The 22,494-nt window shown below is 39.4% G+C and overlaps 5 protein-coding genes across 6 annotated transcripts; 2 read left to right on the top strand and 3 right to left on the bottom strand.

The window, feature by feature from the left end:
• The first annotated feature begins 991 nt into the window (after positions 1-991).
• On the top strand, positions 992-3,602 carry LOC137726437 (uncharacterized). The gene is made up of 2 exons (XM_068465369.1): positions 992-1,780; positions 2,598-3,602. Exons 1-2 carry the CDS (start codon positions 1,108-1,110, stop codon positions 2,999-3,001), a joined length of 1,077 nt encoding a protein of 358 aa, XP_068321470.1. The 5' UTR covers positions 992-1,107; the 3' UTR covers positions 3,002-3,602.
• Positions 3,603-4,085: 483 nt separating this feature from the next.
• LOC137726433 (uncharacterized) lies at positions 4,086-8,981 on the bottom strand. Its single transcript, XM_068465362.1, has 5 exons — positions 7,239-8,981; positions 6,314-6,498; positions 6,066-6,236; positions 4,929-5,381; positions 4,086-4,773 (listed from the first exon to the last, which is right to left on the bottom strand). The coding sequence occupies exons 1-5, from the start codon at positions 8,740-8,742 to the stop codon at positions 4,327-4,329; spliced, it is 2,760 nt and encodes a 919-aa protein (XP_068321463.1). The 5' UTR covers positions 8,743-8,981; the 3' UTR covers positions 4,086-4,326.
• A 456-nt stretch (positions 8,982-9,437) lies between these two features.
• Positions 9,438-11,537, top strand: LOC137726442 (vacuolar protein sorting-associated protein 28 homolog 1-like). 2 transcript variants are annotated; one of them, XM_068465374.1, is made up of 3 exons: positions 9,438-9,664; positions 10,268-10,339; positions 10,543-11,537. In XM_068465374.1, the coding sequence occupies exon 3, from the start codon at positions 10,645-10,647 to the stop codon at positions 11,272-11,274; it is 630 nt and encodes a 209-aa protein (XP_068321475.1). In that variant the 5' UTR covers positions 9,438-9,664; positions 10,268-10,339; positions 10,543-10,644; the 3' UTR covers positions 11,275-11,537. The 2 variants fall into 2 exon arrangements, with proteins under 2 accessions (XP_068321475.1, XP_068321476.1); XM_068465375.1 differs by lacking the exon at positions 9,438-9,664 and adding an exon at positions 9,678-9,854.
• An 881-nt stretch (positions 11,538-12,418) lies between these two features.
• Positions 12,419-14,058, bottom strand: LOC137726438 (syntaxin-124-like). The gene has a single exon (XM_068465370.1). The coding sequence runs from the start codon at positions 13,747-13,749 to the stop codon at positions 12,838-12,840; it is 912 nt and encodes a 303-aa protein (XP_068321471.1). The 5' UTR covers positions 13,750-14,058; the 3' UTR covers positions 12,419-12,837.
• Positions 14,059-14,787: 729 nt separating this feature from the next.
• LOC137726315 (B3 domain-containing protein Os07g0563300-like) lies at positions 14,788-22,291 on the bottom strand. Its single transcript, XM_068465227.1, has 14 exons — positions 21,962-22,291; positions 20,540-20,621; positions 20,307-20,405; positions 19,835-20,180; positions 19,384-19,702; positions 19,118-19,214; positions 18,801-18,975; positions 18,444-18,523; positions 18,067-18,114; positions 17,708-17,971; positions 17,078-17,127; positions 16,397-16,510; positions 16,225-16,295; positions 14,788-15,998 (listed from the first exon to the last, which is right to left on the bottom strand). Exons 1-14 carry the CDS (start codon positions 22,087-22,089, stop codon positions 15,190-15,192), a joined length of 2,682 nt encoding a protein of 893 aa, XP_068321328.1. The 5' UTR covers positions 22,090-22,291; the 3' UTR covers positions 14,788-15,189.
• Between the last annotated feature and the right edge of the window lie 203 nt (positions 22,292-22,494).

The following is a 22,494-nucleotide window of genomic DNA, read 5'->3' as shown; positions in this document are numbered from 1 at the left end:
AAGAGCTGAAAAGGTCATTTTCTTCAAACGTTAGGCTATTGCTCTTCGGGAGAAATTTTTAGTTGTGACGGGAATACGGATGATACATCATCTGTTTTTATGCAAGTGGTGGAAATTTTTAATTTTTAAGTTATTAACCTTTTAACACACATAACCCACTATTTATATAAGGACACGTAATGTACCACCTCGTGTAACGGTCATACTAAAAAATCTCTCGTTGTTCAAATGTTAACGCATCTGAGGTGGATTTGAAGAACGTTGAAGAGTTGTTGAAAGAGGGAATTAGTGGTTTGTGTTACCCATATTTAGGGAAAACTTGTCATTGAAGAAAAATAAAGAGTATATTAGATTTTTCTCAGCGCAACCTGTATTTAAGAAAGATAAACCATCATGTACAACGACCGAACATAAAAATCATAAAAGAAAAGAAAATTAGAAAGAAAAAGATAAGTGGTTGAGTTTAGTGTGAAATGGAAACTAAACACTATTTCACCGCTTAATGTCACCTGTCAATGTGTTGCCAACTTGCCAAATTGCCTTCCTGCCATGCCCACGCTTAATTAAGAAGTGGTGACTCCATGCCCACGCATGTTTAAACTTAAACCTATAAATATTGAGTCGTAATATCACACATATTTTTAACCTTTCAAATATCCCTTTTAGGTCATTGGATTAAATAAGTTGAAGAAGATTAAAAAACAAAAATTAATAATAAATTTATAAAAAGTAAAAATGAATGTATGGATAACACATCCATAAATATATACAGCTCATCACTTCATATCTGGATCATGATTAAATATGGGTCGCTACGTGGATATTCTCTCTGACAAGAGTGGGCCATCCTCACTCACCGAGACAATAATCCACCGTCGATCACTCCTCCTCTGAATCCGACGGCTCAAGTCCCATCACAAAAACGCGTCCCACACTCTCCTTCTCTATATATTCCCCATGCAATTACGTTTCTCTCAAACGACCACCGCTCAGTGCTCACATCTCCAATTCCCAGTTTCCCACTCACTCTCTGTCTTAAACACTCACCCCCGCAATCACCGTAATCAATTAAAATCAAACTTGATTAAGATCTTAATTAACCAAAAAATGTCTTGGTTAGCTTCTCTGAAGATTGTTCTAATCTCGAGTGGCGTCGTGGCGTTGGCTCTGGCCATGAAGCTCTTTGTTCCGATGGCGACGGAGTTCGTAGCATCTCACGTGCCGGTCATGTGCTCCTCCTTCCTATCCTTGTTCCGTCCTCCGTACCTCTACGTCCTCATCAACTGCATCATCATCACCATCGCCGCTTCCTCCAGGTTCCAAGGCAGGTCGCCTCAGCCGAAGCTTCAACCGGAGTCGGAGGCGAGCGTTTCAGAACCTCCGGCGGTTTACGAGCCGGTGTATAGAGAGCCGGAGGTTGTTCACGAGCTGAAGTCTGCGGTTGTGATCAAACCGGAGTCGGAGGCGGTTTACGAACCGAGGTATCGAGAGCCTGAGGTTGTCCATGAGCTGACACCGGAGTCGGAGGTGGTTTCCGAACCGAGGTATCGAGAGCCTGAGGTTGTTTATGAGCTGACGTCTGCGGTTGTGTTCAATGAGTATGTAGAAGAAGCAGGGCCTGAGGCGGCTGAGATTGACGATGGTCGTGAATACGAAGACAAGCTTGTGATCTTGCCGCCGAAGAGTATGGTGGAGTCCGATGCGATCGCTTTGCCGGTGGAGAAACCTCCAGTTTCGGCGAGATTCAGTCACCGGAAACCGGCTAGGTCTATTCCTGAAGGTATTTTCACTTTCATTTTAGTAACCCTAGTTTCATTTTAAATAGTTTAATCGTAATTACGGTTTGTTTGAGATTGTTTTAATAAGAAGCACCTTTGCAGACCAAATTTTTTATTAAAAATTAAAAATACAAGAAGTATTTTCAGTTATTTAAAAATATTTGTGCCATTTTGAGAGCATTCTTTCTCACTTTCGAAAGATGCATGCTTTTTAAAATGAGTAATGTTATTTATACCACGATTTTGTACCATATTTTCATATTTGATGTGGTTGTCCACATTATTTGAATTAATCTGATTTTTAAATTTAGTTCATTATTTAATAAACTAATAAGTAAAAAAACTAGTTAATTAAATGATGATTGTAGTATATGAGGAATCTTTCTCCTTCATTTCCTTAGATTTTGCAAATTTTTCAAATGATGTGGCTGCCATCTAAGGTAGTATAGAAATGTAATATAAAAATATGGTATGAATAATATTACTCTTTTAAAATCTAAAAGTGCTTGTAATAATTTCTAATGAAACATTTTTTTAACAACGCTTTTAATTATCTGAAAACATTTTATAATATTTTAAAATATTTTCAATCATTTAAAAAACATTTTCGAACATTTGTTACCAGTAAATCATGTAACGGCATAGAAGTTTGAAAACAAAGCAGAGTTCAAATGTGGTGTGCACATGTCTGTATCACACCCGGTGTTGCGTATGTCTAATAAGCCCTTTTATAAATGCTACGTTGAAAAGTAAAAGATCTCTAGCTCAAAGGGGTAAGGTGGACATTTCACTGACGTATTTTACCGCGAAATTTAACAGGTGGGAAGCCGTTGAGGGTGGCGAAGCCGAAACGGAACGACACGCTGGAGAACACGTGGAAGGCGATAACGGAAGGTCGGTCGATGCCGTTGAGCAGGCACACGAAGAAGTCCGAGACGTTGCCAAATCACGGCCGTCAGTTAAAAGTTGACTTGACGTCGGCAGTGGACACGTCAGTGATGGTGAAGGCAGAGACGGTTAAGGAACCAACCAACCAAAGCCTGACAGCTGTCGCCGCCGGGGATGGAAGTGGAGGGAGGCTGAGGAAAGAGCCGTCGCTGAGTCAGGACGACTTGAACCGCCAAGTGGAAGCGTTCATAAACAAGTTCAATGAGGAAATGAGGATGCAGAGACAACAGTCTTTGGATCAGTACAAGAAGATGGTCAACGGTGGAAGCCATTGATACACATATTTGGTCAAAGGTTTTTTTCATCTAATTTAATAGATTTTATTTTTAATATTTCACTTGAATTAATTTTAACCCGAAAAAACGGAAAAAAGATAACAAAATTACAATTAGGGTTTATGAGGAAATATATGTTGGTCTGTAAAGCAAAAATCCTTTTTTTATCTTGTTATTTCTTTTTTGTTCTTTTGACGGTAAAGGAAGGTAAGAAATTTTAGAACAATGGTCATTTCGATGTAAGTTTTTTGTTATATCATGATTTTCGTAGATGCTCAGAAATATCAGATATTTCAAATTTTATAATCGTTAGGTCTTTGATCTAATGTAAATAAAACTCTACTGTAGTTATTGAAAAAGATGATTTAGATGAAATGCACGGCAAATGATGCATAATATCTTAGCCAACTGGCGTAACCACGACTATTAGTACCCCGACAGTTGTAAAAACCCTACTCATGTAGGTGGACCATGTCCTTATCACCTAACTTAATTATTTTAGCAGAGTTTATAATCTTTATGTTACCTGATGAAGACCCAGTCCATAACTATAATTAGTGAGTGCTCAAGGCTTTCCATCTGTCCATAGTCTTAATTATTTAGAAGGAAAGCTAATGAAAATGATTTAAAAATTTTGAGTTTTAACAATAACAACAAAATAAAAGGTAAAGTGAATAGTACCAGAATTGATTTTTTAATGTAAAAATGTAATTTTTCGTTAAAATGAATAGTACCAAAAGCTTTTCGTTAAAATTCTCTTATTTAGGCCCTAACCTAAAAGATATCCAAAGTCGAAAATCCAAATTATATAAGATTACCCGTGTAAACTCTTGATTTGATGGCTTGTATTCATAGACAACGATGGAGACGTACTTTAATCCTTGAGATAGAAATGATTAAGAAGAAAAAATATTCAAGATTCAACACCTCATTTTTCAACACCTCACCTAATCTGCCGACACCCGCATAGTATCAGGCTCACCTGGTTGGGACCAGATGGGGTTGCCTGATGTAATCCGGGTGTCGGATCCTAGAATTTCTCTGGATGTAAAATCATGCAGACGCAAGTTATGAGAAAGTTACGTTAAAGAGAATCGAACCGGAGAGTTTATTAATTGATATAGCAGCCTTTTCAGTCACCAACTCGGGCCGTACTCCGGGACGTCAAAAGATCAAGAGAACGTACGGTTGTGTTAAATACTTTTGTCAAGCTAACCACTTTCGACAGATGCTTAAAATATACAGGTTCAAGTACAATGGCAAAGGGGACAAAAATAAACCTGAATACGGTGTTAGTGAACATACGCGTCAAAATTGCTCGTAAATCAGGCGCCTCGTTTTAGCCTTTTTATTCTCTCAAGGGCACCAAGGCGGCTGCCATCGTCCTTAGTATCAGCATCTCCGCCCTCATCTTTTTCGGCCTCCTTTCTCTTGTTAGCCAACTCTCCAAAAACAGCATCCGGGACCTCCTTCTGTGCAATTTGAATTTCAACCCTTTCGTCGTCTTCTGAATCATTTTCTTCTGGTAGCTCAATGTCTTCAGGATTTGTGGTAACTTTGATCCCTCCGTCAGTCTGTTGAATTGCTCCAGCACTCACAAAGCCTATTCTACTATCTTTAGTGGTAGTATCGTTGGCCACAGGTGCCAACTGCCTCTCTAGAGCAGCCATTTCATCTTCGGGGACTCCTGCCTGTTTCAACTTGTCTTTTGCCTCGTCCATGTTCAGCCTCTGATCCTTTTGCATCATGTACTCGGGTAGAATAAAGTGCGTCTGGTAGAACGATAAAAATGAGAATTAAACGAAGCAGTTCAGGAACCCTTTCTCTGAGACCCTAATAAAACATTTACCTAAATTGCTGGAGAAAAAAAAAATTTGAAAGTAATAAACATTTTAGATAAAACCAGATATAGAACTAATGAACTTACCTGGCTATAGCTTGCAGAAACACTTCGTTTAATTCGAAGCATCTCCCGGAAGGTATCTTCATTTCCGTGTTGCACTTCAAACTCATGCCATTTGCTCCAGAAATCCACATCAGATCGTGGATCTGAAAACTGTGACGCAAATGTATACACTCCCCGAGCACGATCAATTTCTCCCAAGCTCTTCTCAAGCTCAGCAAACTTTAAACACATTGTCTTCACATCTTTGTCCGGAAGACCAGAATCTATGGCCTGCTGGTATATATCCCTTGTTTTTGGGACGCCAAATATCTCTGTGGCACGGGCAATATAGATTTCATACATGCCCAGTTTCTCATGGTTTGGAACAGCCTTAGTTGCTTCATCATAGACTTTCATCGCTCGCTTTGATAGGCCATAATCCTCCTCCAGCTTTGCATATTGAAGATACAAAGGTTTCTTCGCATCAGCAGGGGCCTGATATACCATGTTAAGGTTAGTATCAGATAAAATAACAACATAAAAGGGCAACATTCTAGCATATTGAAGAACTCAAACCTGAAATGATTTCAAAAAATAGAAAGTCCACACAAATTCTAATACACACAGAGTGGGTGATATGCAGAACACCAGTAAACTAGAAGGGGAACTATTGAAACGAAAAACATATAGGCTCTGTGCAATCAACTGTGAGAAACTTTGGACAGCTGGACCAAGAGAACGTCCTTGCACACTTCAATAGCAAATTGGCTTATAATATTCATGTGATTATTCCATTCACTCGATGACAGAGTGCACATATATAATCACAGTAAGTATGAAGACACCAAGATGCAGCCCCCATATATAAAGGTACATGTATATGTCTATGTATAAATTAACATAAAAATTAAAATATAAATAAAAACCTTAACTATAAGCCAATAGTTTGTCGACTTTCACTTTATACATGGATAGTATGATTGTGACACAAGAATGATATGATAAGACAGAATCTAAAAAAATGAACCATATGATTGCTAATCAGATATGAACAAAATCGTTAACTTAACCAACGTAAAAAATATTGAAAATCAATGCTAAATAAAAAATTTAGTGCTTTAAAAAAACCAGTGACTTATTATATCCAGACTAAAGTCTAAAGGGACAGAATGCTAGTACCGCTTGAACAGCCTCCTCAAATAGCTCTCTTGCGCGCTCAAGTTCTTTCTTCCCATATCTCTTTACAAATCTAGAGAGATATGTAACCCATATGTCTTTGACATGTGGATACTTGAATATTTTAGTACCTTTTTGATACACCTTGAACGCATCTTCAAAGTATTTATGCTCCTGTGCAATCAAATTCTAAACATAAGATACTTACAAGTGAATGTTCCAAGAAAAGAGCAACGGGAGGAATGCCATACCTCAAGAAGCGATGCATAATTGATTATGATCTGCGGTGTGGCTATTTTCAAATCCAATATCCTCTCGTAAACAGCTCGAGTGGACTCTAATTTACCCAGGCTCTCCTCCAAGTCCACATAAAAAGCCCAAATCCTCAAGCATTTATGCAGCTTCATCTGAACCGGTGCATTCCCATCAGCAGCCACTGCAACAGCATAAGCCAAAGTCCCAAAGTTTAATTATAGCTCCCACAAAATCCATATACCTAACCTAACCATTTAACTTCTTTTTCTTTTCAACGGTTAAAATAAAATAGTGCAAACACAACTCGATGGGGGCTCTAACAAACCCAAAGACTAGTGCAAACACAGAATCAACCAAAAACACAGTGCCTGTCAAAAAGCGCAATAAGAATGGAAAAGGAAGTAAACAAGAATATGGAAACCAAATATGGGAAACAGACACATTTCTTTTAACCAATTCAAATGCCAAAATTTAGTAAAATCACCATTATATTACCATTAAGAAGGCCCTTGGAAGTCCAGCAGAATTATAGATCTCAAAGACAGTATTTGGAATAAGAATAATAGAGACAAGGCCAAACACTTCAAAGCAAATCAAGGTGATTTTCAAACTGGAAAAAAAATTTCAGGTTCCAAAGTAAATACAAAAGCAAGCAGCATGAGAATACAAGGCCAAACAATTCAAAGCAAATCAAGGTGATATTCAAATTGGAAAGAAAATTTCTGGTTCCAAAGTAAATACAAAAGCAAGCAGCATAAGAATTACAGGGAAGATACCAGGTGCAAGATATTTCGGGAAATATATCTACGTTTGAGATTATTGAAACATAATAATAACTGTATAAAAAGCTCTGTAAAGTTTTTATTTTAACTTCCAACACATACAAAACTACAAAACAAACCAATGAAGGATGAACATTACCTCTTCGTTTCACCTCAACAGATGGCTCTGCAGTAGCCCGCCTCATCAGTTCCAGTGCTCCTTTGAAATTCTTATGCCTCAATTCCATTTCTGCCCACTCACACCACAGACTAGCCAAATTATCCACGGTCTTGTAATTCACCTGCACTGCTTTATCAAAAATCACTCTGGCATTGACAATATCATTGTGGTTCTCGTACAACTTAGCAAAAGCAACCCACAAAGTGTGAGGCTTCCCAACCGCTTTCATTGGATCAATTGTCCTCACTGCCTCAGTGTAAGTAAGTATCTGCTTGGTGGGATTACCCTCATAGAGCTTCACTCTTCGGTGCCACTGCTCTACATTATGAGGATTTTGTCGTAAAAGAACACTATTTGCTAGTACAGGTCTTCTATCCATGAGATGGTCCAATCGAGCTAATCTCAAATCTATATCCTTATCATCATGTAACCAAAACCCATCAAGCATTTTCTTCTCAAGCTCAGCCACAGACAAGTTAATATCCAATCGAAGATCTTCTTCCTCCTCATTTCCATCCTCCGCAACCCCATTCTCTTTGTCCTCCTCATCATCACTCAAATCAGCAGTTTCCATCTTATGGGCAAGTACAATCTCTTCAAAATGAGCATACGAATCAAAAATCACACTAAAATCTCTCACCGTTACGACAGTTATCATACCCTCCTCAAATATATCCCTCGCCTTCTCATGCAAATTCCTTCTAATGTAATAGTCCGCAAGAGAGGTCCACAACCGCCCCACCTCATCTGTAAACTTCCTAATCCCACCTCTAATTATAGCATCCACATTGAGGCCCGAAACCTCGGTGGCATGCTTAGTAAGCAAATCACACAATTCTAGCCACAGCCTATGTTTCGTCTTCCCCTTTATCGAGTAAAACTTATCATCATTCAACACAGCAGCCAGCCTCTCGGCAGCCTCTTGCCAAAGACTAGAATTAATCAAGAACTCGATGAAATCTTCAATATGGGTAGGGTCATATTTCAAATACCTGCGATAAACCCGAAGCGAGGTCTCAATTGGGATGCCCTTTTGGCTCACGAACACGAGGTAGGGCTCCCAAATGCGATCGTGCTGCGTCACGGGAAGAGCACACAGCGCTCTGTCAAAGGTCCGGCGAGTCTTGGTGACCAATTTCTGCTCCGTCAAAGTCTGCAAGTACATAATCCAAATCCTGGGCATCTTGTGCATCGTCACTAGGGCTCGTTCAAACGTGTTGACTAGTGTTTCATACTGCGAGTGAGTGATGGGCAAGTTCCTTACAAGCTCGAGTCTTTCGCGGAGGTAAGCGTACCAGAGCTTGTAGCTTCCGGGCAGAGCTTTGAGGGCCCGCTCGTAGATTATGAAGCGCTTCTTGAACGGAGATTCGGCTCGAGCGATTAGGTAGCGCCACCATAGCTTGAGGCTGAATGGGTTGCGGAGAAGCTCCTCTTCGTAGAGCAGGTCGTCTTGCGATGGGTATAGCTCCTGAGAGATCGCCATGGGAGAGTGAATCTGCAGGGACAGGAGTTGGTAGTGCCTGAAAAAACCCTAAACCCTATAGAAACAATTAGGCGAAGTTTGAAGTTTTGAGGATTTTGAAGTTTCAATGCAGCATAGTCTGGGATTTTGGGGGTTGAAGAAACCCTAAATTTATCAAATTATACAGAACAACGAGAGAGAGAGAAGGCGATAGAGAAGTGAACAGATCGAAATCGGTTTAACCGGGAATTGGAATTTGCTTTCGGCTTTTGACGTAGTTTTAAAATGGTTAAAAGTGCCTTTAAGAAAGTGTTTACGGGGTTCAAAATCATTTAAGTGTTTTTTTAGAATTTACTTACATTTTTACTAAGGATTGGTTTTAAAAATATTTTCACTAAAAACTCATTCAGTCATTTTAAAGCACATTCGAACGAGTTTTGTTTGATTGAAGCGTTTTTGGGCTCAAGCCCATTAAAAGCTCCCGCCCAATTGTATGCCGGGCCCTTAATACAAGGCCGTGAAAACCGCAGCCCATTAAGCTCTTTGAAACGGGCCTAAAAAAGCCCGCGATGACAATGATTTTAGCGGGAGTGACGTAAAACCACGCGGCCTGGAAAACAGAGAAAAAGAAGAGAAGGGCTCGTCGCTTTCCAACTGCTACACGTAGATGCCGTAAGAAGCAGCAATCATATACGCCAACGCGCACGCAACCCCTCTCTCTCCTCTCTCTCTCTCTCTCCCCTCTCTGTGTGTCATCATATCAGACTTTCTCTCTCTTCTAGTTCTCGGAGACTTTTGCAAATACCCCCTAGCGCGGCCCCTCCCTCGATTTTTTCTTTAATTTTTTTTTTTTTTCAATTTTTTATTTCTGAATCTCACCCACTCGGACCCAGCTGCAGCAGTACAAAGTTCTCAACTTTTCCCCATCCGAGCTGCGATTTAGGTAAAATCTCAGAGCTCCGAATTTGAATTTTCAATTTCTTGGGCTCATTTCGATTTGCGGTTGTTTTGGATTCTGTGATTTCTTTGGTTTTCTGGTGTAAGCTGCGGCCATGGCCTCTTGAGATGACAGGGCCATGGCGTCCATGGCTGCTTCCGTGTTTGCTTAGTGTGAGAGGCTGATTTGCTTTTGGGTGTGTGTTCTTACTAACCTAAGATAATTTTGGTTCTTAATTTGCTGGGTTTTTCATGGAATTTATTTTTTCAATTTTGTTAATTTCCCATGAAGAATTGGACCTGTTTAGGGTTTAGATTTCAGCTGATGCTCATATGCTGGGTGAGATTTTGATAAAAAAAAAAAAAAAAAAAATTAAGTTTTGATCCTGGGGATTTTATCATTTTAACTATCTCCATTGTTCCAATCTGGTTCTTTCTTGTGAAGATAATGTATTTTCCTCTGTTTGGTTCACCCATAATCTGGATCAAAGTTAAAATGCTGGGTTATGGGAATCATCTCTTTTCTCGGGCCGAAAAGCAATCGCCATTGTTGTTGAATAAAGCTGAATATTGATGCAGACTTGATTGACTTGAGTTTTCTGTTTTGTAGGCTGATTAATCGGAAGTCCTGACCATCAAAGAAAACTGGAATCCTGACCTCCAAAGAAAACTGAAATATATGGTATGTTATGAATATAAGTTGATCGTTTACTGCATTTTTCTAGCAACCAAAATTGACCCATGCCATTGAATTTTTCTCTTCCCAAGCATAAAAGTATGTTGATTTTCCTGGATGCTGAGGTCTTTCGTTTCTTTTGCTGGTTGTCAAACAAATAGTTTCTCATACTTTCCCTTTGTTTTCTTTGTATGCATTTCTTTCTTCAGTGAATAAGGTTCTTGCTCTCCTTTGCGCGTGTCCCGTTCTCTTCTCCAATCCTCCACATTCACACGCACACCTGAGATTCCTCTTTCACATACATCAGTACAATGGAGGTCAAGCTGGCCAATGACAAGCGTGAAAGAGAAATGTATGATAGTTTTGCCGAACTATACGCCATTATCAAGACCACCGAGAAGCTTGAGAAGGCGTATATTCGGGATGTGATCACTTCTTCTGCGTATGAGACCGAATGCCAAAAACTCATTGCCCACTTTAAGACATTGGCTTCCACGCTTAAGGACACCATCCCAAGCATTGAGCGGTTTGCAGATACATACAAGATGGACTGCCCAGCGGCTATAAACCGTCTTGTGACCTCAGGGGTGCCTGCCACAGTGGAGCACCGGGCTGCTGCAGCTTCCTCCATGACTTCCTCAGCTGCCGCTGTGGCAGAATGCACACAGAATTTCATCACTGCAATGGACTCCTTGAAGCTGAACATGGTGGCAGTCGATCAGGTGCACCCGCTGCTCTCGGACCTCTCAACGTCTCTTGGAAAGTTGACCTTTCTACCACCGGACTTTTTGGGGAAGGTAAAGCTGAAGGAGTGGATTGCAAGGCTATCGAAGATGGGAGCAGCTGATGAGTTGACAGAGCAGCAGTCCAGGCAGCTTCACTTCGATCTCGAATCATCATACAACTCGTTTATGGCGGCTTTGCCGAATTATGGTACTTGACACAGCCACTTGCTAAAACTCCGTGATCTACTACAACAGATTACTAATTTTCTGCAGCATATATATGTATATTTTGGGGAATGCCTGAGTTCTGAACTTAGTGATTAGTTTCGATATTTTGTGTCGATCGTTCGATCGTTCCAGATATGATTTCCGAACGATATTGTGGGAAGTGCTTGAATTTAGTGTCTTGATTTTTAATGGCATATGATCTCGGTGGCGTGATTGAAATGAAATGCTCAATATTGGGGCCGTTTTGTGAAGGTAAATTGTTTGATGACCATTTTGTGAAGGCAAATTGTTTGATGGATTAATGATTAGTTTCTCTACACCTTTATGCAGCAATGATTAGTTTATCTGCTATTTTTGGACAGATTTTTCAGTGTGACCATCACACGAGATGATACATCACGTGTTTTTTTATAAATTATGGATTATGTATGTTAAAAGGTTAATAACTTAAAATTTAAAAATTTTCACTACTTGCATAAAAACACGTGAAGTATTATTTTGATCATAACTAAAAATTTCTCCTACTTTTAGTTTGGTTCACCAACCGTGGCCTAACTCTATTAAACTAGTGTCAGGAATCAGAGATTCGAATGAGACGGGTGCACTGATTGTGGTTTTATTGTGTCTTTTGGTTTGTTTGGAACGCTTTTGGAATTAGATAACTAAAAGCTCTTCTGACAGTTGACAATAAAAAAATGAAAAGTGTTGTGTTAGAAAAGCTGTGGAATTGCTTTCTTGGAAAAAATGAAAACGCTTACAATGCGCTTCTTTTAGAAAGTATTGGATTTGGACATGTTTTTAATAAAAGCACATTTTTAGTAAAAGCGTTTTAGGAAAAAGCATTTCCATTGCTCGTCAAACTCAGAAAGATTCGACTTTAAAATGTGAGGTGTGGGGAATTATCACGGGATGGTTCAGTGGTTGAGGATGAATGACAAGCTTGTATTTCATGGTTCAAATCCTGGCATTGGTGACTCACATGATGGTGGTTAGGAAGAGGCTGAAATGCCTTAAGTTTTCCTAACCCTCAAAAGAGTAGACTGTCGTGAGGACTCACCAACTGGTCCCTTTGAAAAATAAAAATAAAAAAGAGCGTGTGAGGTGTGGAGATGCAAGAGTTTGGGAAGGAAAAAGTAGTTTAAAAGGCAATGTCATTCATAAAATGAGGATCAAATTGGTTACAAAGAAATGTCTCTAATTGGTTACATCACGTATTTACCATCTGCCAATTAGGTCCCTTTGCACCGAGAGATTTAAAAGCTTTGGAGGATGCCCAAATGTGAACGAACGTTCAACTTCCATTTCTAAGTTTTGCTACTTTTGTGTCACTATTTTTGTGCGTGAGACATTGAAACCGCACCCTTGGAGAACAAACGGTTTTATTTTATTTTGCGTAGGGATTGTGGCGCTCTACTTTTAGACGTATGCACTGCAAAATGAATATGTGCAGGAGGCTAAAAGAGGAACGTCAAAATCACTAACCCTTTTTCTTTGCTTGTGAAGTGGCCGTAAGATCTAACTATGAACAAAGTCCGCCCCGTTTCCCTCTTACTACTTCATATGAGGCAAAATTTGTAATATAATTGGAATTAGGAGGAGAATGATGAGAACTATTCCAAGAATGATTGCAATGCATGTCCACTTCCTTGATTTCTTCTGCTGTTCTTTGGCTACCTGAAGGTTGTCAGTGCCTCGTCTCACGAAAGAACTTGCGTGCATGACGTGGCTCTCAATGTCGTTGAGCTGATGGCCCTGAGCTTCGACCAGGGCGGCCATGTCCATGAATATCTGATGCAGCTCGATCAAATTCTTCTCGATCTCCTTCACAGCATCGTGTCTCTCTTGCATTTCGGATATGGTGTCCATAATCTGACCTCTCCCCTGCTCCTGAATCGCCTTCTGCAGAAAACTCTCACTCTCTCCGCTCGAAATCAAAGTTTCGATGGTATCCTCGCTTGCCTTCTCTCCGGTGATTGTGAAATACCTGCGTTCTATTGTTTCCTTGTACTCGGCTGTCATCCTAGCTCTCAACCCTTGAAAGTCATCCATCATGTCCTTTAGCTTCTTCCCCAAGCCACTAACCACCGATGTCCTCGTTCGATCAGCAGAGGATCCAGGGCCACACCCGGGAAGGTTCCTGTGCGCTGCGTTCGAACGCTCTAATCCTTCGAGCTTCCCCTTGATGATTTTGACCTTTTTGAGGACCTGCTCGACGTCCAAGTCCATTCGGGTCCGGAGCTCCTTCATGGTTTGAGCATTGTGCACAGTCTTGCTCTCCTCATTGGATTCTTGCAGCTGCTTGTACAGCCTCTCGACCTGCCTCATGTCCTCCTTCACATTCTCAATGTCTTCGAAGAACTTGTCGAGGTTAACGTTTTCCTTGCCGGCCTCCACGTCGTCGAGGTAGGCCTGCTGCTTCAGGTCCGTGTACTTCTTGAACGAGCTCGAAAATAAGTCGTTCATCTTGCCTGGATCTTATGTATAACCAAAGGTGCTTTTCTTAAAAGTGCTTTTCGATGGGGATTTCTTTCTCTCTTATGTTGGTGAAGATTGAGTGGACGAACAGAAAAGCACGTAAAGTTGTAACCATATGCGTACAACAATTAAGTAAGCTAAAAAAATCAATCGAAGGGTGCTTTTTCTTAAAAGTGCTCTTGGATGGGGGTTTCGGGCTTCTGCATCCTCCTCTGCATCCACATTGAGCGTAAGGAGGAGGAGGGGACAAAAGCAGAAGCCGTCACCAAGATATGGACGAAAGCAGAAGTTTCCTTGTTTTTGGTGAGGAGGGGGGTGGTGGGATTAGCATTAGAGGCTATGGATGAATTACGTAATTAGGACCAGCCAAATTAACCTACAAATCCGTTTTAACGATGGCTGTACCGTAGCTCCTGATCTGACACGTGGCATCATCCCATTCTCTTCATCTGTTGGTTGACTTGGTCGTACATTTCTCTCCTCCCAATCACTAGTTTGGTATAAGATATTTGTGGATAATTAACCAGGCCTAATTAGAAATGGATAGCAAAATGTAGTTGTAATTAACCATTTGTATTAGCAGACTAATGATAATTCAATTTAGTGATTTATATCAAGAAAAGTTAACAAGCTCACAAAGATAAATACCTGAAGAAAAAAACGGACGACTTCAATCCAACAAAGCTCACAAAGATAATAACCTAATTATGGAAATCTAATTAGATAAAAAAAGGCATTAAAATTACCCCTTGGTTGCAACGTACCAAAAAATTAACAGATTGATAGAGCGATATTTTACACTCCTATAACCTATAAAAAGGAAATTCAAACCAAGGTACAAGAAGACGAGGTGTCTGCAGCTAGCAAAAAATATTTATTATTGAGATACCGCGTGAAATTACCAGCAATAAATGCAAAATAAACAATAGGCCTTTTAAAAAAAATACTATTATCAAGGAGCGAGAAGAGAGTTCGAAACTAATACAATAATTTATAGAAGAGAGTTTCAAACTCGAGACACATGGGTAAAAACCTAACAGCCTATCCAATAGATAATGCAATTTCTAGTTGAATAGGGGGGAAAAGAGATACTAGTTACATTACATCCCTCAGTGTCTCACAGCAATGTATCGAGATGAGCTTCTAAAATGAAACTGCGTAGCTTCAAACTGCCACACGCTTCAGTCGCCTTCATCGATTTCCGGTTAAAAAACCGGCTCTCGTGTCCATTTACATTAATTCGGAGAGGACAACATCGTATCAAATTATAGTTTCTCGACCAAGTTACCCTCTTTCCACCTCTTTATGTACAAACGTGGAGATGCGCGGTGCTGGTGTTGATGAATGTACAACAAAATTCTCCAGTTCAGAACACCACCGGAGGTTGCTGATGACCGGCCTATCATTGCACAGAAGAAGACATTGATGTTATCCCGTGGCAGTCATGGATGCCGATGGTTTGATGGATAAAGTTGCAGGGCAGTCGTTGCTGCTGTCATGATTGCTACTTTCGAGGTTTACAACATTGCTACTTTCGAGGTTTACACCATTGCTGAGGGGTTCTCCCCCTCCTGCTTCACTTGCAGCTCGTTGTGACCCGTTGCCTGATGACTTTTCACTACCACCAGAGCTTGACAATCTTTGCTGCCTGAGATACCTTGCTGTGGCATCGTGAAGTAACTTCATCATGCCGCCTGAATCGGATCCAGGTGATAGCTCATCCTCCCGTTCTGGCTGGATATTCAGGTCAATTTGGCCTTTGAAAGGCGAAGTAGAGGATTTCGTCATGTTAAGGTCATCATCGGAAAGCTCAAGGATCTCTATTTTCTGGTTTGGACTACTGCTTCCTGCGTTACAATATGATAGGGTGTCATCCTCCGGTTTATCAACCACCAGTAATTGCCCCTTGTGCTGCTTTCTGCGTGTAGTTTCTGCTTCTTTATCTGACTGTTTCTTCTCACGCCGCATCATTAATGTACGGAAGCGGCGCTTCACTGTTAAGCATACATTGCAGGTGCATGTTTGCTTGTGTTTAGGACCCTTCCCACTAGGGGGCTGGATGCAGACAATACATGAGCATCCGGGCCTATGTCGGGGGTGCTTTGTGGTGGCCTGAGCTGATGATGGGAGTGACTCACCCTCTCCCAAGATGGCTAGGTTCGCAAGTGTGTCAAGCCCCTCCAGAACTTCAATGTTATCGGGGTCCTGTTTAGCAGCCTTCAATTTCTTCGAAGCAACTGCCCAATCAGAATATAAAATAAAACAGTTGGAAATTTGATTAATTGGAAGGATGTGCGCGTGTCAATGTTAAGAGAAAAACTTGCATGTAGGAAAAAGAAAAATAACCATTTAAACATAGGTAGGCAAAAAGAAGAAAATGTAGTGCCCACAACCAATTTATTCTCTAAACACACGTGACTCGATGTGCTCTGAATTATGATAACTGTTTCCAGCAATTCATACCTGTATTACAGCGGGGTAGCAAATCTTGAAGCTGTTCCGTTGTCAATTCTTGAGCTGCTGAACACAAAGATCTGGCAGATATTTTTCAAAACATTAGAAAATCAGTTTTACCGACATGCACATCCTTGGAGCTCATATCAATTTAAGGTGACCTTAGGAAATGTCCATTTACCTTTCAGGGTCCCATGAATTCTCAGAACAAGTCCACTTTGATGGTAGAAGAGCATTGATTGGCAGTTTGCGCCATTTGAAACAATCTTCGCATTGAACCCACTGAATCTTCTCACTGGCAAGAATGAAACAAAGCATTTGAATTTAGAAATCTGCAAACTTATACGACACAAATAATGGACATTAAGCTCAGAGTTTAGGCTGAAGAATAGACAGGGCGAAAGCAATTCTTCACCTTCATTCCAGGCATAAAAACATGTTTCATATGCATGGTGCAGGCTGGGTTTGGATACCATTAACGAAGATTTATATATAACAAAGATGCATTTTCTTACCCAGAACAGAATAATCTAACAAAAAGACAATAATCAGACAGCCCTAAAACATTTTATTACATGCCTTTTAGTCTCTTCAAAATATTCCAGAAATGTGAAAGAAAACAGAAAAAATTCAACCAGCAACAGCACACCTAGGCACAATTTTGTGAACCAATACATGTTAACCTACAAACTTATCAAATGAGCCCACTTCGGTAGAGCAAATACCAATAAATTTTTGTGATAAATATGCAAAATGAACTAAAGCATTAAGGAGTAACACAGAGAAATAGTTACTTTAGTCAGGACATAGAAAACTAAATACAAGTCTTCACAAACAGATTTTAGCACTAAAATTGGCTTACCCTGCTCTGCCCGTCGCATAAATTGTTGGCTTCCCAAGAATTGGAGCATCCTGTAATTTGAAATAGTAGATCAGTATCCATAATGGAGGGGTCCTAACGCAATATTGAACAAGGTACCATAGTTAGAAAACATAATACGTCAAAGACTACAAAGATGCAATGAAAAGATGTAACACTCCCGTATTAAGTGCCAAGCTATATTTCCGGCTAAGAGAGGAAGTTTTGATTCAACAGTTCAAGATCACATTATTATATCATATAATATTGCCACGAGTCACTTTGGAATTGATTACATAAAAGAAGCTTTCAGAGATTCGTCTAGCATTAATTTTCTATTTGAGTTTTGTTAATAAATAACTCAATATCAATTTCTTTCTGTGTTTTGGAACTAAGTACAAAAGAATGGCATCCAAATAAAGTATATATGTGTAGCTCCATCGTGACAAGATATAAATGTTATTTTACCCCATATTACAATAGTAATTGCGATCTGTTAGAAAATGAATTTATGCAATAGATGTGGCGTAAGGGAATGAACAGACACATCAGACCGAAGGAACGAGAAAAAATCATGAGCAACATAGGGCAACATGAACCCTTTCAGAAAAGGAATAGTAGTGAACCATGTACCTCATATTCCTCAAACTCAAAGCCTTCAATCACCACAACAGTGGGAACATGGTTAGCAGGAGGACGAAGCAGGCCTTGAGCTTCTTCCCATGTAACCTTCAGTTCTATCACGTCTTCATTTTCAATTCTCAGACGCTTACTCTTAGAACCCAAGTTACTGTTCTTTCTTTTTTTAGGGATCAAAGATTTATCTTCCAGTGCTTCTTTTGCTATGTAACCTGACTTATCAACATTAGACCATGAGCTAGGATCTGCCAATTCAACCTGGTTCATTGATAAAAAGCTCGGTGATTCTGAACCCTTTATGAATGACAAAAGTTTGAAAAAACTTCACCAGATAAAGTTTCTGTTTTACTCACTTCTGCATGGGCTGAAACTCCGTTGGTTGTCTTGTTTGCCTCATTTTCCTACCATTGTAATGTAAAAGAAAATGAAACCTAAGTAATAAACCTTACAGAAAACCAAATGCAAAGATCGACATAAATAAGATAAATGCATGCAAAAGAGATTATCAAGTGAATCAGTGCAGACTCAGAGACAAAAATGCCATTAGCTGATCATGCAACTTAATTGAAGTGCATAAATAGTCTGGATATCAGTGTCTATTTATCTGATATTTACCACCCAAAAACAAAAACAGCATCCTGAATACATGCCACTTAAATCACCCATATATTGCCAATCATCACAAAAAATTAAATTCACCACAGGAACTGGGTGTTGAGCAGGGCAAAACCTGATCAGATTGTAGGGAAGTTGAAGCCTTTCTGAACCCCATAACCAATTTCCCTTCTGGCTCCAATCGACTAAATGTCACTGGAAAACAGATAAACTCTTCAGTGCCAAAATGAGGGAACAAATTAACAAAATGAATTAATTTAAATTGAGAGCATCAAATCCAAAAGCTAAAGTAACTTAATAACGCAAGAATCCAGAGAACTAACATTGAAAAAAAAAATTATATATATATATATATATATATATATATAAAATAAAAAGTCTTCTAAAAAAAAGTACTGGCAGCGTCCTTGCCAAGTTTAAGCATGACCCCTAACATTCATCAGAAATTTCTCCAGTGATGTAATATCATTACCTATGTCACCGGCCAGCAATTGCATGGATTGTATGCAAGGGGTAACCCCCTCCAAAACATACATTCTGCTATTGTTGTTGGGCCAGAAGCGAAACTGAAATATCCATTCCTTGCCTTTTGAATCCTGGACTTTAAGAGGTAACCCTTCAGGCTGAGAAATTGGAGGAAAGTAGGCCTGTCACAGAGGGGCAGAATGTTAATTGAATACGAAATGAAAAACTAAGTTAACCTAAAAATTTTGTGACAAATTCTAATAGAAGATTCTTTCCATTATGCCTCAAAATGACAGGTTAGGCTTAGAAAGCATGAAGACACACCTCTGCACATTTTTTTGGCAACACCAAACGCCCGATCCGCCCAGCATCACTAGCACTCAACATTTTCTCGAATAATGGAGTGATTACAGAATTTTTACTTAGATATGGTTAAGGTGTACAGTATATAAGAATCAAGAGTCAACAAATTTTAAGAAGAGGCAGTACCATTACCATTATACAAACAGCCTTAAGAAATGTAATATAAAACATATACAACATTGTCAAGTTAGAGAAGAGGAAAAAATATATATTGACATAAAGGATACTCTCCAGATATATGCTGCAGCTCTTGATCAGTGAATCTAGGCCAGTACCGAGGAAGTAACTGATTTCTTCCCCGGGCATCTACTCTAGGCCTTGCATTGCGGATCTGATTATCACCAGATGATTCAACTCCATTACCATTATAATTCTTTGCCAAAGGAGCGATTGGCCGCAAATTAGTTCCAGTAACCCCCAGTTGTGGATTTGTTTCACTGGGAGATCCATAAGGTACAAACTGTGGAGTAGACGGTTCCTCCTTCAAAGAGGCAGACTGCTGGGATATATTTAAACATGAACTACTTTTCTCCTCATGGTTAATTCCTACAATAAAATGTTCACAACAATTTAACAACCATCTACCCATTTCATTCTACAGCATAGAGCAGAAGCAAGGAAAGTTGGCATATCCTACTATCTTCCTCACTATGCTAAATGTCATGAAAAAACCATTACCTGGGTTCCCAATCCCATTTTCAAGACTTTGTTGTGTGCCAATACTTAGGTTTACTTTCATTAGTCTTTCAGAAAATTCCTCAACTTTCTTCTTTTCCAAGGTGGAGACAAATATTCTCTCACTGGCATTAAGCTTGTTAATTCCAGTTGAACCATCAACTTCATGTGGCACCCTCGTATGCAACTCAGATGAAGGAATAGAAGAATTGAATAAACTGGGCGCTTGCCTCCATGGTACAGGACCAGATCCAGCCAACTGAGTCCAATTTTTGGTAGAAAGGTCCTTAAGTCTCTCAGATAAAGGTGAATGGAAGAACATAGATGTTGGCCATGCTGGGTTTGATGTCTGGATTAACAACAGAATAGCACAGTTTTTGGTATATTCAAGGAAATACTAATAAACAAGGGTCGCCGTAGCAAAAATTGACAATTGAAACATATGATTTTAGTTATTTGATGAAGGCCTCCTTACCATTACATAATTTTTCCTTGCACATGTCATGCACTCAATTCCTCCGGGATCCAACAATGTAAATGCGTGACTTGAAACGATGCATCCACAATGAACCCGCTGGAAAGGAAGACTAAACAAATCAGCATTTATACAAGAAATTCAACTAAAGTTGGTACGACATTCTTAATTTTATAAAATTAAATGTATAACTATAAGGGATATTAATTAATATGGATAAACTATCCACTCACCTTCCCACAAGACTCACAGCACCTCCAACCAGCAGCATTCATATGAAAGGTCTCACAGAATCTCCCTTCCTCATAAGCAAAACTTGGATCACAGAAGAAGAAAAAGAAAAGGAAAGATATCTTTCAGTATATTGATCATGAAATATAAAGAAAGATTTAAGGTAGATGAATCATTGAGTAGAGTCTAATTTTGATCCTTTTAAAATTAATTCAGCAATCATGCCATCCCTGCTTCCCTAATTAAAGTTAAGTATCAGAACTAACTCAATAACTAGTAATGAAGCTTGAAAATCTGGCAAACCTAGCAACGTAAATTCGTCGCCTGAGTAAGTCTGCAAATTTACACCACAGGCAGACCTTTCATAGGCCTAGTATTGGAACAAGCAGTTTCAATTTTACTTTTTCTTCATAATTTTCAGCCATAGATAAATTCCTTTTCTGTGTGAATCTTCGAAAACAAAAGCTTCCCATTACCATCAGATGTGGCGGAAGTTTGATTCATTTGAGCGCCTCAAATGGTCAAACTCTCACATGAACATTAACCAAAACATGAAAGAATTAAAAACCATCTTGTAGTTTCACTCCTTTATGGTTTTCATTCCATCTCTCTAAGAGAGCACGGACTACGTTAAGTAAACTAAAGCTACTTTACAATTTTACCCTCATGTCCTTCGGTTCTCCATATCTTAACGAGTACAGACAAAAAACAACAGCAAAGACTATAAAATTCCATGTTCGAGAGAACCACTTAAATTACACAAAACATAAGCATTGCAGGTGTGCATTCGCTGAAAACAAGTACCAACGGGTTAGGATTCACTGAGAAGTAATTTCTAAGGAAAGTTATATTTGAACATAACATACAGACAAAAACGAAAATCTCAAAACCAACTGAGCCTATATACAATTGTTGTTTCATAAGCACCACATTCAAGCATCTGCTGAATTCGACGGAGCAACAGTTAATTCAAGCAATCATTTCATCTTTCCCCTAAATTATATTACAATATATCTCTTCACTCCTGCTCCCCAAAGTTGTTCAGTACTAATACAAACAACAGCTCCAACGCATTTTACTAAATACAAGTCAAGCTATTCATCTCCCTCAATCAAATTCGAAAGACTAAATGAAGAAAACGGAGCAAAAGCCGGTGTTTCCAAACTACCCTTCAAAAAAACCCAATCTTGTTGCGCATAACGCCACGACATGCTCCAAATTTAGCAAATTCCCACCAAAAAAACCCACTCCTAAAACCCTAAGCTCGATTTCAAATCAACCAACGAAACCCTAATGACGTCGAAGTTGAAGCAAGCAGAGTTCAGAAGGCAGCGGAGATATACCCAAGAAAAACCACTGAACCAGTTCAAAAATGGAAATTCAAAAAATTAAGAGAGAAATGGAATGGAAAATGCTTGACTTACTAGCACCGATCGCAGAGCTCGCAGTACTCGCCAGTCCGAAGCCGCCAGCCCTTTCTCGGAAACTCCGATTTCACCTCCTTGCACTCAGAATTGTAGCAGACCTTGGAAGCCGACGAAGACGACGACATCGGAGAAGCGCCGCTTATAAGAAGCTCAAACCTAGAAATTAAGCAGCGGAGGAGTTGTAGAGAGAGAAAGTAGTGAGAGAGGAGGCTGTAAAGAAATGGAAATACAGTGGTTTCCGCCTGATCTGTACGTAATCATATAGAACGAGAGACACAGACAGAAAGAGTTGGAGAGGGTTTTAGAGAGAGAGGAAAAAAAAAAGTGTATTCATTTTGGGAAGTGAGAGAAACTAAATAAATGCGTGAAAATTCATATTTAAGATTTAATGGAGTAGCAATAATGTTATTCAAATTCGCTTTTAACGAAAATCGAACTTAAAAAACTTAATTTATTATTAAATAATTACCCTAAAAATCTTTAAGGAATACTTCTAAATTCACATGTAAGAGAACAAACACGTTATTTTG

Source organism: Pyrus communis, chromosome 2 (assembly GCF_963583255.1).
Source record: "Pyrus communis chromosome 2, drPyrComm1.1, whole genome shotgun sequence".
Classification (NCBI taxonomy): Eukaryota; Viridiplantae; Streptophyta; class Magnoliopsida; order Rosales; family Rosaceae; genus Pyrus; species Pyrus communis.
Note: the sequence above shows the minus strand (reverse complement) of the source record. Positions and strands in the feature narration are given on the sequence as shown.

Bases quoted from the DNA above. Each gene is read 5' to 3' on its own strand.
- LOC137726437 (XM_068465369.1), top strand. From the start codon at position 1,108: ATGTCTTGGTTAGCTTCTCTGAAGATTGTTCTAATCTCGAGTGGCGTC. The intron at 1,781-2,597 runs GTATTTTCACTT...GAAATTTAACAG, and splicing joins GGCTAGGTCTATTCCTGAAG to GTGGGAAGCCGTTGAGGGTG.
- LOC137726442 (XM_068465374.1), top strand. From the start codon at position 10,645: ATGGAGGTCAAGCTGGCCAATGACAAGCGTGAAAGAGAAATGTATGAT.
- LOC137726438 (XM_068465370.1), bottom strand. From the start codon at position 13,749: ATGAACGACTTATTTTCGAGCTCGTTCAAGAAGTACACGGACCTGAAG.
- LOC137726315 (XM_068465227.1), bottom strand. From the start codon at position 22,089: ATGTCGTCGTCTTCGTCGGCTTCCAAGGTCTGCTACAATTCTGAGTGC. The intron at 20,406-20,539 runs GTGAGTGGATAG...CTTCCTTTCCAG, and splicing joins GCTGTGAGTCTTGTGGGAAG to CGGGTTCATTGTGGATGCAT. The intron at 16,296-16,396 runs GTAAATGGACAT...AATATCTGCCAG, and splicing joins AATTCATGGGACCCTGAAAG to ATCTTTGTGTTCAGCAGCTC.
- LOC137726433 (XM_068465362.1), bottom strand. From the start codon at position 8,742: ATGGCGATCTCTCAGGAGCTATACCCATCGCAAGACGACCTGCTCTAC. The intron at 6,499-7,238 runs GTAATGTTCATC...ATGCTGTTGCAG, and splicing joins TGTTGAGGTGAAACGAAGAG to TGGCTGCTGATGGGAATGCA. The intron at 5,382-6,065 runs GTACTAGCATTC...ATGGTATATCAG, and splicing joins TTGAGGAGGCTGTTCAAGCG to GCCCCTGCTGATGCGAAGAA.